The sequence below is a fragment of the Caloenas nicobarica genome, chromosome 5 (genome assembly GCF_036013445.1).
Source record: "Caloenas nicobarica isolate bCalNic1 chromosome 5, bCalNic1.hap1, whole genome shotgun sequence".
Taxonomy (NCBI): Eukaryota; Metazoa; Chordata; class Aves; order Columbiformes; family Columbidae; genus Caloenas; species Caloenas nicobarica.
In genome coordinates, this window is record NC_088249.1 from 31,845,294 (window position 1) to 31,862,275 (window position 16,982).

Below are 16,982 nucleotides of genomic sequence, written 5' to 3' on the forward strand. Positions count from 1 at the left end.
CAACTATCATGACTTTTTAAAATTAATTGTTAACATTTGCTTCAAGATTATTATTCTCTTTTCTATATAGTTACTTACAAAATATTTACTGCACAACTAAATAATGTTTTTCATTTACTAACTCAAGTTTTCATGATATGTTAATAGATGGTTTGGTAATAATAATCATAAGAATCAATTATCACCAGATATGTAGATGACAGACACAATTAGCTAAAATAATACTCTTCAAAAATATATACCATAATGAAATTCTGAAATTTTACTGTATAAGAAATCTTTCTGTGGAATTATAATAAATATTTTCACAGAAATGAATTAGGCTTTAATAGTAAATAGGAACATTCTTAAAATAAACTGGAGAACCAACCGCAAATAAAATTATAATATTAACATATTACAACCTGGAATATTTAATAATTAAGATATATATCTAAACTGGAACTGTTTTCACTATCCACTCATATATGTACACATACTTCTCTTCTGTTTGCTACCAATTCATTTCAAATGCCTGGAAAACTCAAAATGCGTTCCAATTTAACAGATGCCTTATAATATAAAGCTTGTGAGTTTAAGAAAAAAAGCTTGCTTCTTACAGAAGAACTATCTTTATCTCTCAAATTACTAAAGTGAGGGAATAAAATGGAAAAGAGAAAGAAAGAAAGGGAAGAAAAGAGGGAAGGAGGGAAGGAAGGAGGGACGGAGGGACGGAGGGAAGGAGGGACGGAAGGAAGGAAGGAAGGAAGGCAGGAAGGAAGGAAGGAAGGAAGGAAGGAATCTCATAACAGAAAAATCAAACCTTTTTCACCAAATGCAAGTGCTAAGAATCATAGCAAAACAAATATAAAAAATAATTAGAAAATAATTTCTCTGCCTAATACAAACAAATCATCTTACATTTACACAGTATGTTTCCTCTCCAAGGACCACAACATATTTCACAAATAGTTTTTTTGTATATTTAGTGGAAAATTAATTCAACACTGATATACTGCTCCAACTGCAAAGAGAAGAAACAGATCACACTAACACCATATAATAACTGGGAGGAAAAGAATTTTACATAGTTGACAGTGAATGTGTAATTTTCTCTAAAATGGTATCTAATTATACAACATGACCAGAACTTTGGGGTGAAAGCTCTTATTTTTGAACTCTGCCTGGATTGTAACCACAAGTTACAAAAGTCTCAACTTTATTTCATTGTGCTTACTGAAAAGAGCAGTGGTTTAGGAAACAATGCATGACGAGTGTCACATACAACATGCTTTCATATACAAACAGGCCAGAATCAGTATGAGTAAGTCACCACAAACCCAGAATATAAGACCAACTACAATTTGGAGGTACAACAGAAGACAAACAACCAGAAATTAACTTCGAATGAGTAACAACCACGAAGGAAAAACATGTAAACCTTTGAAAACACTTTGGTTTGCCTTGGAAACAAACAAACAAATGATACGTCAAAAATTGCTCTCTGGTGCAGAGATATCCAACCCTGGACTCCTTAAACCTAAGAGAAGTAAATCTCTTGGCATACGCAGGCATGTAAGCTTGGCTTTTCCATTTCAAGCTGCTCTAAAATGCAACAGTCAGGTTGACTAAGAGATGTTTCCTTGTTCTGAAAATGTTGTCCTGTCTCATTACAAAGAGTTACTAAAAGAATGTTCTGAAACAGAATTCTCTCACAGGATTTCAAGGTTGGTTTTTTTGTTAGGCTTATAGAGTTTGTGGTGAGAAATAGTACAAGTGAACTTGCATAAAATCTGTTCAATCCCTGAAATGTCACCCACAGCTGAGCTGAAAGCTGTGGCTCTCTAACAATGGACAGCAGACAATAATGCTGTCTTGAAATAATGATTTTTTTTTCAGGTTTTTACAGTAGTATAAGGAAGCTGGGTCAGCAGAAATCAAAGAATAACAATTATTTGTGGTCCCTTAAATTAAAAAAGAAAACATGGGAAACCAGTGAATAATCCATGTCCTTAATAGGTAGACAATCGCACCAAGAGCCACGGAAACAACCCATATGGGCTCTCAAGACAACCACCTTTGGGAGACAGATGCCCTGTGGTTCACTTGCACTGAAAGAGTGCAAGAAAGAAAACACCACAAAGAGCAGCACAGTGCTTCAGATTGAATCCTCAAATGTAACTGACTATGCTTTCAGCAGTAAAAACCACCAAAAAGCAGAGAGGTTTCACATTTAAAATAGAAGCCAGAACCAGAGTATCAAAAGCTGTTTGGAAAAAAGAAGTTTGACATACTTTTGAGGTTCTATACTATGTGTACTGATACAGATGACACCAATTTATAACAAACAGTTCAGCTTGAATTTACTTTCAGTACTAGAGAAAAAAAACATAGCTTTGCTTATCAGGAGATGTTGGTATCTCAGTAAAAGAGTACTTCTGCAGAGAATTAAAGGTGAAGAAATTACTAACTTGATGTCTTGTAACACCCAGCAAGTTTGGGATACCTTCCCATATAATCATAAAACTGGACTACAGCAGAAGGTGTCTATTATGAATAAACAAGTATAAAAATAGCTGTAGGAAACAAGAGAAGAGGGAAGAAGGGTTGGTCCATGTGAGTGACCCAGTAGGTACACAGTAACGGTGTCCTCACAAGTGGAACTTGGGCAAACCTAGTCAGCAGAAATACCAGCTACACAAAGAACCAAGACATTATTTCTGTACATGTTAGAGAATGTTTAGGGATGAATTATGTAGGGCATGGCATGGCTCACAAACAGTTAACCTAGTGAAATTCGAAGAGAAAGAACATGAGGACTTCAAATCTGTCACAATAATCACATAACCTAACCTCTAGAGAAAGAGACAACGTTTCAGTTACTGAACTCAACCCTCAGGCTCTCAGGCATCAAATCCACAAACGAAAACAAACTGGGATGGGGGATGGAAGATTTGTTGCACCAAACTGCCAAGATAATGTAGTAGACCCAAATAAATTTACGAATACTGAATACATAATTTTGAAAAAGATGTCTGAATCCTGGTTAGGAACTCTCCCTTAAAACATACTGAAGCAGAACATGAAGAAGTGGTAAAGAGTATGAATAAGGGTCATGTTGATGGGAAATAACGTGGGTGATTGATCTGAAACAAATGCAACAGCTTTTGAAGTTAAATACAAGGTGAGGAGAACTACATAAGCATCAATTCTGCTATCTTTATAAGAACAATGGAAACTATGCAAGGGACATTTCAGGAGAGGTAGGCAGGGAGAAACAGGAGATAGTACTTAGGAAAGACACTAGGACAGGTAGGCTATAGCCTCTAAAGCATAGAGAAGTTAAGCGAGATTATAGCATATAACAAAATTACTGCATTTTTTTAGTAGAACTAGTTTTTTAAAAGTTACAGATTCAAATTCTTCTTCTCGTCTTCTGAAGACGTTTTTGTGAGTTTCAGGACTGAGAGATTACAGAACGATTGTTTTATTAGAAATGTTTACCTAGGTAATTTTTGTTCCTTACAGACTTTCTGCACCATTCAGTCAGGGGCATACTGGCAGTCCAGTTTCACTTGTAAAGTTACCATGAAAGCACTTGAAACATATTACGAGCCTGGAAGTGCTGGTATAGAATACAAAGACATTAAGTGGGTCTGTTGTAGGGATTATTTACTTTAGAGATGTCTCGGCAAGTTTTCCTTTTCATGCTCAGGCACACTCTTGATCCATTAAGCATATTTGGTATTGCACAGCATTTGCTTCTACCGATAAGCTGTTTGAACACTAGGATGGGTATTTCTGGGAAGATTTTTCTAGGAAGATTTTTTTTTTCAAAGTGGGACCTTTTTTCTGTTATAGGCTGTAACTGTGTAATGATGTTTTAAAGTTCTGTGGACTGATGGTACATAACAACCAAGGATTTAGGATCAGTAATGGCAAGTTCTTTCAAGTAATTCCTAACACTGTATTTGGGTGGTTCTTTTCACAGGAGTGTTTTCATTGATTAAAAACCCCCTTTAGATGATCAAGATGAGCATACAAAGTATTCTGTTCAGAACATTTGTCTTATTAATTAAGGGTCTTCTGATGGTATATTATATCTTTTAACAGTTTGGCACAGATTTTTATGGAAATAGGAGGACTCATTTTTTCTACACACTGCAGGTTTTAGGTTACAGTTTTGATACTGATTACAGCATGTAGGAAAGCAATGTTGATGTCGGAACACTCCCAAGATGGCTTGGCAGAAAGTTGATAATTATTGAATTTGTGGTGGAAATCAATAAAGAAGTCTAAGTTTCCAGTCCATATAAAATTTTCACCTGTGTATGTCAGATATGCTATAGTATAACTATTAATACATTCTTTTTCAAGGAAGCCAATGAAAAGGCTGGCTATTTGTGGGGTTATTTTCATGTTCATTGTTTTCAAAATCTGGTACGGGTGAGATTGGTGAAAGCATAGATGTTCTCATGGGGGGACAGAGATGTTTATTGCAGCTTTTCAAATTTTGGTCCTTTTCTTGTAAACCTTCAAGGGAATACCATCATGAGGTGTCACACTGGCATACAGACCAGAAATACTGCAGAAAGTTATGAGGCTGTTGGTCAAGAGGCTCTTTCTGCTATGGAATCTGTGGAGAATGTCTCTTGTTCTCTATGGAAAACTTGCTGGATACATAACAAGGGACTGAGGTTTAGTGAGGGTTTCATGGATGGAGCAGCAGTAGACAAAGCCTATGGTAGCAGACCTGCCCAGGTTCCCTTGTTTGTGGATCTGTGGGAGTAAGTAATCCAAAGGATAAGAGATGAAGAGAAGGAGTTGCAAGTCAGTGAAATTAACTGATTTTGTCTTGGAACTCTCTCTTTGGGAGCTTTTGCCATTAGTGGCAGCCTCAGTCCTTGTGGTTTATGGTTACTACAACTGTGCCATTTGTTATTTCTGGCTTAATCACTACTTGGATGTTGAATCTTAGGGATTTTAAAGCATTTCTCTCAGTGACAGTTTCTGACTGGTATTTATTGCTGGTTATTACAAAGCCAGATCTTTTTCTAAGGCAAACATTGTAACAGTTGAAGGTGTGATTTTGTCTATTATAACATTTTTAATCCTAAGTTTTTGATGATATTGGTGATCTTCTGTCACTTGTCATATGATGCTATAACACTGGGAATGGCTTCAATTTTTTTTTTTTTTTTTTTAAGAATGTGCTGAAAAAAAATCCTCTCATTCTCTGCCTAACCATAATTATTCCTGTGTTTCATAGGTCAGAAACACTGGTCTCTGTCAAGGACAGAAGTGGTCGGCTTGTTTAGGCTGGTAATGTTGTAGGATAAGATTGTGATCAAATATTGTCACAGTTATTTCTTATACAGTTGCTTCCCTTTTTATTCTTTTTACCTTAAAGCAAAATTTTGAACCAATCTTTGGTATCAGCTCTCCTTAAAGAACCTAGGAAATAAAGCCTCTTATGGGAGCAGAAATATAGTACCCACGATACAATGGATGGACTCCCTTGCAACAATGGTGTCAGTAAGCAGCAAGCAGTGACGTTTACAGGTTTAAATTACAATGTCTGCTTCTTGGAACCCCATGAAAGAAAACTGTCAGTCATTTACCGGTCCAAAGTTTGTAACAGTGTGCAAAATACACCAAGAGCCATGGTTGCTGCTATGTTAAAGATTTTCATTTGGGTAGAAGACACAAGAATGAGCACATCACCAAGGTTAGCATATCACTAGGATCAACATATCACTGACTTCATAGGCTGCTGAAGAGATTCAGCTGGACTTCAAAACATGATGATGAAGATTCTCCTGTCTTGGATCAGCTTGGTATGACTTGGAAAACTACTTACTCTATGTGCCCTTTGATTACAGAGATATCTGGGAAGAGGCTCTCCCTTTTCACACTAAGCAATGTTCAAAAAGCTGAAGCATTCTTTTGGACTTGATGAGGGCTAGATGAGAAAAAATAAGTTTGTTCACAGAAGAGTGTAAGTAGGAAAATATACATTTTAATTTAAATAAAACCCTTCAGATACTAAGGGATTGTGCCTGGAAGAATCAAGGCAATGCTTAGAAGAATTGGAAATATGACTGCCAGCACACACTCAGTCATGCATTGCACATGTTCAGTTGCTTGGAAAGTACAATATTCACATCAAATCGAGGGAACAAGTAGTTACTTGGAATGGGCTGCTCATAGTAATCGAGCAACTTATGATTCATCTTCGTTACTAAATCCCAAGCAGGTTTTCCATTAGTATCAATGTTGCAAGTTTTCCACCCATAAATTAAACTCATACATAAATTTTAACTATATGAGCAGAACTCAATGGGTTTCCTCCTACATAGAGAGGTAAATTCACACATAACTGCTCATAGACTTAGTAAAATAACAACACATTCCCATAAGACTGCTAAATGGCAAACCACCAGCCTTCATATGTGTCCTTATCAGGAAAGTGTTCATATCTGCCAATAATTAAGCTGTAATCACAGGCATAAAGCTTTATTAGAATACTGAAAAATAGTTTGGTTTATCAGTAAACATAAGATTACTTAGGGTGGGCATATAATGAGGGTTGAGAACTGTCAGAAGAATGCATAAGTCCAAACCACAAAAAAGTTGAGGCTTCTTTCTCTTAGGTAAGGAAAATGCTGTCTGACATTATTTAGAAAAGGTTAGTTGCTATTAAGCAACTAAAAAAACTTCTCACAGATCCACGGAGCAAGCTTTTAAGCTATACTCTTTTTGTGTTAAACTCACAGCTCTGAATTAAAAACTTACTTGGGATTTACAACAGCTAGCACAATGAACAAACAGCTTTCTAAACCAGCCAATTAGAAAGAATGAAATACATCACAAGGTCTTCCTCTCTCTCTCAAAAACAAACAAACAACCACAAAACAAAACCAACAAACAAACCAAACCAACCAACCAACCCAACCAACCAAAACAAATAAACTAAAATGAAGAAACACCTCTAAGAGCTCCTCCTTTACACTACAGTTGAAGAGAAAGATGAAACTGCTACCTTATTGCAAAAGCCAGACCACTTTTTCAGGATGCGGAAGAACTGAAAGATAGGACTCCTTGCCTGAGGACACAGGAAACACTTTACAGAGATGCTGCAGATAAATCAAAAGCAGTACAGAGAGTAAGGATGTCTACACTTATCCCAGTCTAAACTCCCTAACTGCACTGAAGTTGGACACTTTCTTTCTTTGTCCTCCACTTTTGTACAGTGATTTTGAACCAGGAAATTGAGAAGCACCCTTCTAGTGTCCCCTGCAGACTAATATTGGGAAGTGTGAGCTCTTGATCAAATGTGCAGGCTACGGGGGACCCAAACTTAGTTTTTGCATTTCCTAAGCAAAACACAACTGCCATCCTTCTCCTTTCCTCATATTTCAGCTCTTCTGGGGAACACGGTTTAGGTTTGCATATTCTTAAATCTGAATCACTATAGAACTAAGAGACAAAACACACAGATGTCTGTCTCTCCAGATGGCAACAGCATTGATCAAAGTTTAGACAGTTAGAGAATTTTCAAGCAAACAGAATTGCCTTCTAAATTTTAATAACTACAGTGCAAAGCAGAACTGAAGGGTAAACACTCTGAATGACTGTCCTAATTAAGGGAGCTGAATCTGGTGAAAGTGCCTTAGTCCACTTCGTGTAAAAAGGTGGCCATTGAAGCTCTGACAGACAGGTATCAGGCCAGTGTAACTTCATCTGCTTAATGCTTCTGTTTTCTAAATGAGGGCATGCACGTGTGAGGCAATGAGCACCCAAGTTCCAAATCTGATTTCTGAGAGTCACTTAAACGTGAGTGGCAAGTGAGACGCTCTTCAGAGCGTGAGCTCAGAACACCTAAAAGCACAGATAATGTGACAGATGCCTTTTCAGAAATTTCTGTTACTTTTAAGATGTTATCAAATGTAATTTTATTTGCAATACTGAGTCCTTACATATATTCTGCATACGGAGACCTCTCACAGCTGCATTTCATTTTTATGTCACCAGTTTTCTTTATTTTCTGCCTTAATAACTATTTGGATTTTGAATCTTAGGGAAAATTGAGATCTCCATCTCAGGAATGAAACTTGTATTGTAATTCTGGGATCGCTCATACAGGTATGGTAAAAGCAAAGACACAATACCTAATGAAACTGATCCTTTAATTTTCATCTTTCCTCAACTTGGGAATTATCCAAAGCAACTATGAACACTTCCAAAGTGTTCATTTACTTCTATATTTTTATTTTGCATAGCTTTTTTTAATTCCTCATGTATAAATATGTATTTCCTTATAAATCTTATACATTTGCATACTTAGAAGTTCGCTGCAAGTATTTTAAAAATGTGATATCTACAATGTGAAAATGACTGCAATACCCATCATAATTAAAGGGGAAAGGTTTGGAAAATGTAAATACATGTTCACAGCTGTTTGTTTTCTCAATTCGGTTATCATTTTCAAAATATGCTATATTTTCCATGTAACCCATTTTTCATCTGCCCAATTACTAGCAATCTTTTTTTCTACTATCAAACATGATCATTTGTTTCTTTATTGTAGTAGATAAAACATCCTTTCATTGTTTCAGCTCCCAAGCTGTGCAGATACTACCCACTGTTCTTGCCTCCAGCACTTCACATTATTGGTGTATTATTTCATGCATGCCCTACTCTTTTATCAATTGCTTTTGAAGTAATGTTAATAGACTAGAAAATTGAGACATTTATGAAGTATAGGCAGTGTTTATGAAAAAATCCATAAAATATGACACAGGCAAGACAAGATAAAAGCAGCATTTTAATAGATTATGGCAAAGAGATCCTGTCAGAAGTTGACAACTGACTCCTCTGAGATCACTAATTTTTATGGGATTAATTCTTTAGTATTAAAAATGAAGTTAAATGTCCTAATTAATCTGTAAATAGCACACCCAGAATTAAACCTTGTGGCCCCTTCCTTGGCAGAGCAATACTTTTGCGTAATAATTTTGAGTAATTACCTCAAACTGATAAACTGAGGAAGATGATATTCTTAGCTAAATAGCCACTTGGATCAGACTTTGTTGTATCAATGAAGTAAGAAATCAGCATCATTTGAAAAAGATGCTTGTATAATAATTTCAGACTCTCTGAAAGTGACAGATCACTTGGTTTTAACCATACATTTTGCTTGTCACTATAAAAATCTATTTAGTAATTACAATACAAACAAAGTAAAACCCTCATTCCAGATTTTTGCAAGCAACAATGAAATAGAGGGAAAGAATGGATTATGAAGAAATACATCAGGGAGACGGGACTTAGGACTGATTGAGTAATAAGAAAAAACAATATATTGGGTAATCTACTTCAGGATATTATGCTTCCCATCAAACCATAAAAAGATAACAGGAAATATCTTTTCAAACTGCCTAAATTAACTCCTGATTAAAATACTGAAAGCTATCAAGCTTTTAATATTCAGATCTTTCTTGAGCCCTTGTCTATAAATGAGTTCAAGTCTCCAGATTAAGAGCAAAACCGCAACAGTTAGTCATTCTGTAACTAAACAATACTGTTTTTACAAATTTCAGTGTAATAGTTCCTAACATTACCTCTGGTCTATGAAATTGAAGGTGAAGATTTCATCCTCTGTGACATTTCTAATCTGATATTTTTTTCCATTTCCAGACATAACAACATTTTTCCAGTGGCCTTTCCTGTACATAGTAATTTTAAATCAACTCATTATGACTAATTTTTAAGTGTTTATAAACTACATATAAATTTTTCAGCAGAAAACTTTTTCATATATATATATATATATATGCTAAAATATTCTTGCCAGCATCTAAATTCTGTATCACAGACCATCCTGGTGCACTGTCTCTAGAACATAGCCCTAATGATGCTGAAGTGAAGATGAAAAGCCCTAAAGCATTCTATGCAGAACATCACTTACTATCCACTTGTATAATAATTCAGTAATTTTCCTTAATTCTAATATGTCTTGGAGCAGACTAAGAGGGTAGCCTTGGTTTTCTTCCAGCAAGTGGGAGGGGAAAAAAAAAAAATCACACTTTGTCCCTCATGCTAACTGGTACCTCAGATCCTTAGTTATCTCTTCGTATTTCAGCTTCTTACAAAGCAAGAAGCTTGGATTCAAAACCCAAAAAAGTAATTCCAAATTTCCCTTTAAACAGCCCTTTCAAGTACTCTTAATTGCACCAATCAGTCTTACCAGTGACAACTGATCCCATTCTCAACATCGGTATCAATAACTGACTTCTACTTTTGCGTGCTTTAGGGGGGCCCAAACCAGAATTACTGATGGAAGCAAGGATTTACTTACAATAAGACAGCAGTTCTAATTCTCCCTAATGTTTCTTTTTAACACGTCTCGTCATTAAAGTGGACCTTCCAGCTCAGGGTACCATCCAAGAGGTAACAGTTATCCCCTGCTGTTGTGGTGCACTTCGTGATACTGGGTGTGACTGTGGTAGCAGACAGCTTTGGTCCACATTTTGGCCAATGGCATTAATCACAGTCAGGTTAGTTAATCTTCAGGTAAGAAGCATATGACATATAACAGAAATGAACACCAAAGTCACAGAGTTCAGTTTTGTCCCATTGTTTCCTGACTTGCGTACTTATAGTCTCCATAAAATTTAGGACGGTGTCCAGGTTGCCCTAATGCTACAAATAACTTTTTCTGGCAATGTCTAGGGAAGCAACAATAATGACTTCTACATCAGTGACAAGGTTACTTATGTAGGAGCTGGCATGCCAGTGCCACTGGCCTATGACTCACTTTCTTCAATCAACTAAAATTACAGTGTCTTTAAGTGCTTTTCTATACAATCTGAACATAAAGTCCAGGTATTCTGCCCCCATAGTCCTACACATGGTATAATATAATATCATATCATATCATATCACACACTGTTGTTGAATCACAAAAGGAAAAGATGGAAAGGAAGCAAACAAACAACTTACCAGCTCTATGTATGTGAAAAAATAAGTATTTCAAGAGTTAACTACATCTTTAAGAATCTTACCATGATTTTTTTCAATCCCTGATTCACTAATGGGAATTTTCTGACGCCTTTCTATCTTTATCCTTCTCCAGTTGATCTTCTTGCAAGGATATTTAATGCATACCTAAAAGCCCTGATTCCTTAAAATATGCATTTTGTTTAACAACAGCTAAGCATGCTCTTGGAAAACTACAACCAGTCAGACAGTTTAGTAGCCAGGTAGTCTTTCCTGGTGTACATAACAGACAAGGCTATTTCCAACACCAACTGCTGCTTTGAAAGCCATCTGCTACAAATTGTGCACTAAATTCAATCAAACCATTTTCAGTTTCACTGCAAGAGAAGGAAATAAGTCTTAGCAAGGAACCATTACAAACACTGTCAACTATCACTGTCTTAAACCAGATGCAAAACTCTTTATTCCCACTATCATTCTCACAGTGTTTACCTGCTAATTTATCATGCCCTGATGATCACAAAACTGAAAGGAAAAAAAAATTGTAAGCTGAGTAAACACAAAAAAAGAAATAACAACTTTGATCAAGTTATAGGGGTCTGCACACTGGAATTGGAGAGTAAGGACAATCCTGATTTTAACATTTGTGCTACTGGGTTCAGACAGTGTGGAGGAGAAAATTGAGAAAAAGATGGCTGGAGGACAGCTGAAACTGGGATTTGGCAGCTGCCGGGGGAAACAAATGAGGTCACAAGGAAAAGCTCAAAGCTTCAACAGACAAATCAAGTCATAGATGCATATATGTCAGTATGTGTATAAAATACCATCAAAAATTATTGCAGAATATGAGAGTACAATAAATTCTACTGCGGTAGTTTATTTGTTCATTTCCAGATAGAGCATTAAGAAACTTTGCCCAAGCAAACAAACCGTAAGTGCAAATAGGCTTTTAAATTACATGAACACACTAGAAGAGCATCTGGTACAAACACTATCAACTTTCTGCCCATTCTTAGGTAAGTATTTGTGGTTAGTGTTTCAGCTGCACTGGGCTTTTAAAAAATTATTATTTTAACGAACTATGCTCACAGTTCATAAGTGCTCAAAGAACGTTCTCACAAAATAAATAATCATGAATAAGCTCTCGGCATAAATTTCTCACCCCGCAACGCTGCTTTGGGGTGCATCTTCATGTTTAACTCCCTGATGTGCAACTGAGCTGTTAGCTTTGTGAAGATGGTAGGTAAGCTGCTTCTATACAAGCTACCAATTACTTTAGTAGAAACACCGAGGTACTACCAATGAGTAGCACAAGCTGGGCTGGTGCCCATTGTGGAACAAAGATCTGAGGAAGGTAAATCAGGTGTCCACATATATTCCCAGGGGGAGCAGCCTTGACAGGCTGTGGCATCACTACTAGAGGGCCAGAATCACACCACTTGTTAGACATTACTGAGATCAGCAGTACACCCTTTACAGTAACTCTGACGTAGCCCACATTCCAGTTACTGACACAAACATTAAGACTGGCAGAAGTTTCTGCACCAATAAAACAGGTGGACTAAGAAAAATATATTAAATGGTCTCAGGTTTTTGTTGATTATAAGAAGGTCAGTCACATTGTATCTTACAACAGTTTATGTATACTTCTCACAAGTAGAAATATTGAAGTTGTTTTTAAAGAACGTTAATCCCCAAAGAGGAAGAATGTTTAATTTTGCTATAAATACTTTGAAAATCCTAATTTTAGTCTGCCACTGTTGTTTGGTGTCCGTCAGACTAAGGTCATGATGTTCTCATGGTAAATTTCAAATTTGTTCTTTTTTGATTTGTTGAGCCTGAAGTGTGAATTCCACAGTTTGCATGAACTACCTTCACCTTTCTGCTGCCACCTCCACTCTTACCTGCCAGTGCCCATCAATTCCAACTTGCAATATCCTGAATATTACAGCCCCTGGCCTATTCTGAACCAAGCAAAAACACTGCTAAAACACATGATGATTCCTCAGTGTCCACGAAACTTCATAGTGGACTGAAAAGACAATAATTTACTTGTCCAGTTGTTGTCAAGCAAATGACAAACAAAATGTACAGATACAAAATATAAGGGTAATAACCATTTACTGTTTTAATATCATTAAGCGTCTGTTCCTCAAAGACAAAAAACTCATCAACATTTCATCATCATAAAGTTGTTATAATTTCAAGTCAATTTTATTGACTATAAAGATTAAAAAAACCACCTTTGTTCCTTCCTTATTTATTCTTTTCCTAAAACACACTAAAAGGCATTACTTCCACTGGTGACCTGAAAAGCTTAATACTTACCTATATATAGTCCAAGGAAGTTCTGTAAACCCACCTAAAGCAGCTTTCCATTTTGAAAAATACCCATTTAAGAAGATACAAGATCTATATCTTCCATTAATTAATTTTCAATGTTGTTTATGCACTTAAGCATTCTCCTGATGTATTTTAATGAAAAGGTTTTATAGGTTGTATCTTTTATATGCTATTTTAGAAAGAAAAAAAAAGTATGAAACATTTACTGAAATTAAAACAAAATATTTTGACAGTTACTGGATCAAGCTTTGCAGAATAGAAATGTTACAAAACCAGAATAACATTAAATATTGATACTCAGATGAAACATATTGGTGGTCATAGTAAGGCAAAATCTGGCAAAGGAAAACTAAAACTATTGCTGGTATGTATATTACCAATTCCCCATATAGGTTTTTGTGGACTAGAGACAAACTTACCCATAAAGGGTAGCAAGTGAGTGATCTTGAAGAAGGGGTGCAGCTTTTGATTACTGTTTCTTTATTCCTGTGGTCACCAGATTTCAAAAGTAAAAATCCTAATTTTCCACCTTAAGGGAAAATAATGTTGCTTGACTAAAACATTCCCTCAAGTAAAACAAACAAACAAAAAACAGTGGAAAGTTTTTCTTCATGTTTTAGTTGCTGATCAGCATTACTGGTTACACTGTATTTGAAGGGAATTGAGCATTTGCTTGCCTCTGCTGACTGTTGCACACGACCAGGACATCCCAGAGACTGGCAGCCTGGGAATGTTCATTGGGTTACAAATGCAATTTTCAGTTCACATTTCTTTCTGAATTTAGTCTATGCCAGCTAGAGGACAGTAATACAGATTAGTTGCAATGCTATATCAGAGAAGCTTCTCAAAATACAAAGATGCAAAGTTGATGAAGTTTTATCTTTGCAGGACTATGCCTGACACAATTATGACTGTCAATGTGTAAGATTGAATGGAAAAAAAGGTTAATAAACTTTGTGCTTTCTCAAGAAAAACAGATATACACAGATAATAAAAAGCCAGCTTACATTAATCACAAGATTAATATAGTATTTATCTACAAACATTTCCTCCTAAAAATGAAGCAAATTCCACATGAGCTCCTGAAGCAAAAAACTATTCCTGAAATTTTCCATAAAATGGTACAAAGACAAAACAAAGTACAATTCCATGGCCATTACACTGGGTGGGTTTGCAGACGTAAAGAAGTTTCAGGAAATTTAAACAAATGCCATAACATGTTGCTTAAATCAGTTTGCACAACACAATAATTTGGACTGGACAATGTACTACACAAGAAGAGTATTGGTAAGAAAGGAATATATACATTTATCGCGACAGAAAAGGTGAGACGCTTCATCAACTGTCAGAACTGTACTAACTGGGCAAGAGATACCATACTAGGAAAAGAGCTTTTTATTCAAATTTGGGTCCACTTTTCCATGATACTTTACTGCCTCCTTTTCATACTTTTAAAAAGTATGTAATATTTTATTCAATTTTTTATTAATTTGAAAAAAAGAACAGTTCTTCAACCTTACTGTACTTTTAAATGGTGAAGTAGTACCAAGAGCCTCAATAGGCATTTCATTAAATAAGCATTTTAGGACTGACTTACCTATAAAAAGATTGAATTTGCTTGCTTTAAACAAATAAATTTCAGATACTCTTGGATATTCCTAAATTCTCTTTATATTCTAGGCAGATTATAAACGTGTATGTGTGACACAATTATTTGGTCTAATAATAATTTACAACAAAAAAGGCTGTTCTTCAGATTCTCTGCAAAGAGGAATTTGTCCTGTTTTATGAAAGGTTAAATGAAAGGCTGATGTGGCTTAAGTTTCTGTATTGTCCATAAGTTTAAAAAACAAACACTGAAAATGGTTGCTTTTCACTATTTTTTTACACATTTTCTTTTGCACATTCAGATTGGAGAGGAGGAGACTTTATAACCATAGCTGTTTCAGTAAACTGACACACAGTTCGCATGAAGTAACAAAGATTCCCTACCTTGACAGACTGACTGTAAGGTCCTATGCTAGCAGGTGCCCAGTGGGAAATGCTCTGTACATGCATGACCAGTTTTTCATCACGTAACACATCATCCATTGCAACGTCACACTTATGTGCAAGGCAGTCAATGCAAAACAGTACTCCATCAGGTAAAAGGGTTTCCACACATACTCTGAAAACACAAGACAATTATTTTTTTTCAAAGAAAAAGTTTGCTTGAACCAACTTTCAGCATTTATTTTCCACGGGTTTTTCTTTGGGATACTATGTTATGAAATTTTGTGAGGAACATAAAGCAAAGCTATAGTATTGCAATAACCTGCTAGCATTTACACTGTTATCTCCTTTCCAAATAACGATGAGCTACAGACTTCCAGCAAGGTAATTTCCACTACCAAGGACAAACTAGCATCATAGCTGATGGCTCATTTCCATGTGGTTATTTTTACGAGTTGGATCACTTTATCAAGAATACAGGAGTTTTTTTATTAAAAAAACCTTGACCACCCAACTCTGGAAATGTCAGGTAAGTTATGCTGAGCAGCCTTCAGACTGAGCGTATCATTGTCATATTCTTACTTTCACTGAATCTCCTTCCAATGGTCGGACTAGATGTTCAGGTTTTGAAAAGGCAGCATCTTATTGTTTCTTTACACCCTTCTCACGTTATCACGCAATACTGAGCATATTTTTCTGTTATACTTCAAGTTGCATGACAGATACAAACTTATGACAGGGCTGAAAACCCACATAAGCATTCATTTAAAAAGTTCACTTTTGTTTGCTCCAAGGAAGACAGAGTACCAGGATGGACAGACAGTCAGTCTGTTAAATGTGGCCAGCGAAAATGCAGTGAGTGGGGTGGGGCAGAATTCAACATTTCAAAGACTGAAAAAGAATTATATTTGCAGTCCATGCATAAAAAAGTCATTTAGCTCCCAGCAGGAATCCAACAAAAAATTGTTCTCTTTACATATCATATAACATAACCTTACAAAATTCTTCTCATCTTGCTTATTCCTTCCAAGAAAATTATTTTTCTCCCCTCCTCCCACATGCAAATACAGTATTTTTTTCCTCATTACCATCGTCGTAAGCATGGATGATGGATTTTCTGCTTGGGCTGGTAAATTTTCAAGACAATTTTGCAAATTCAGTGCAGATCCACACCCTTGAGTCAGTGCTTCCAGCACATTGCTTGTGAGAACTCCTACAACCAGGTCTCTGTGGATAATGCAATGATGCAGCCATGCAAACTACTGTATAATTTTTCTTCTGGATAAAATGCAACATAAATCTGTTTGTTCCACAAAAATAACCATAAAAAGCCATTTTCCTGCAACTTCCTAATCTTTCTACCTGTTATTTTAGCAATAGAAGACTATCCTGGCTGGCTATGCAAATGTGTAGGTTTAAAACGTGCAGCAGCACAAGAAATTAAAGAAGCTAAATCGAAAGAAGAGTAAATGTCATAAAGAGAACATAGGATATAGAGAGCAGAGATTCATTTTTGTGTAGTTTACAGCTGGGACTAGATCCCTCCTCTTGAAGCACACACAACCAACACTACATCACTTTGTGATTTAGTAATCCTGGCCTTCAATCAGCATCTCAAGGAAGCCTCTTCTTGCTCTCTTTTAGTCTCTTCTGACACCCAGACAGTG

General features: G+C 36.1%; 1 protein-coding gene across 1 annotated transcript in view; it reads right to left on the bottom strand.

The window, feature by feature from the left end:
* The window catches only part of DPH6 (diphthamine biosynthesis 6), a 199,205-nt gene that overhangs the window by 96,287 nt on the left and 85,936 nt on the right, over window positions 1-16,982 (bottom strand). Inside the window, exon 12 of the mRNA XM_065636214.1 lies at window positions 15,316-15,490. Coding sequence (XP_065492286.1) covers window positions 15,316-15,490 — 175 coding nt within the window. The remainder of the gene's footprint in view (window positions 1-15,315; window positions 15,491-16,982) is intronic.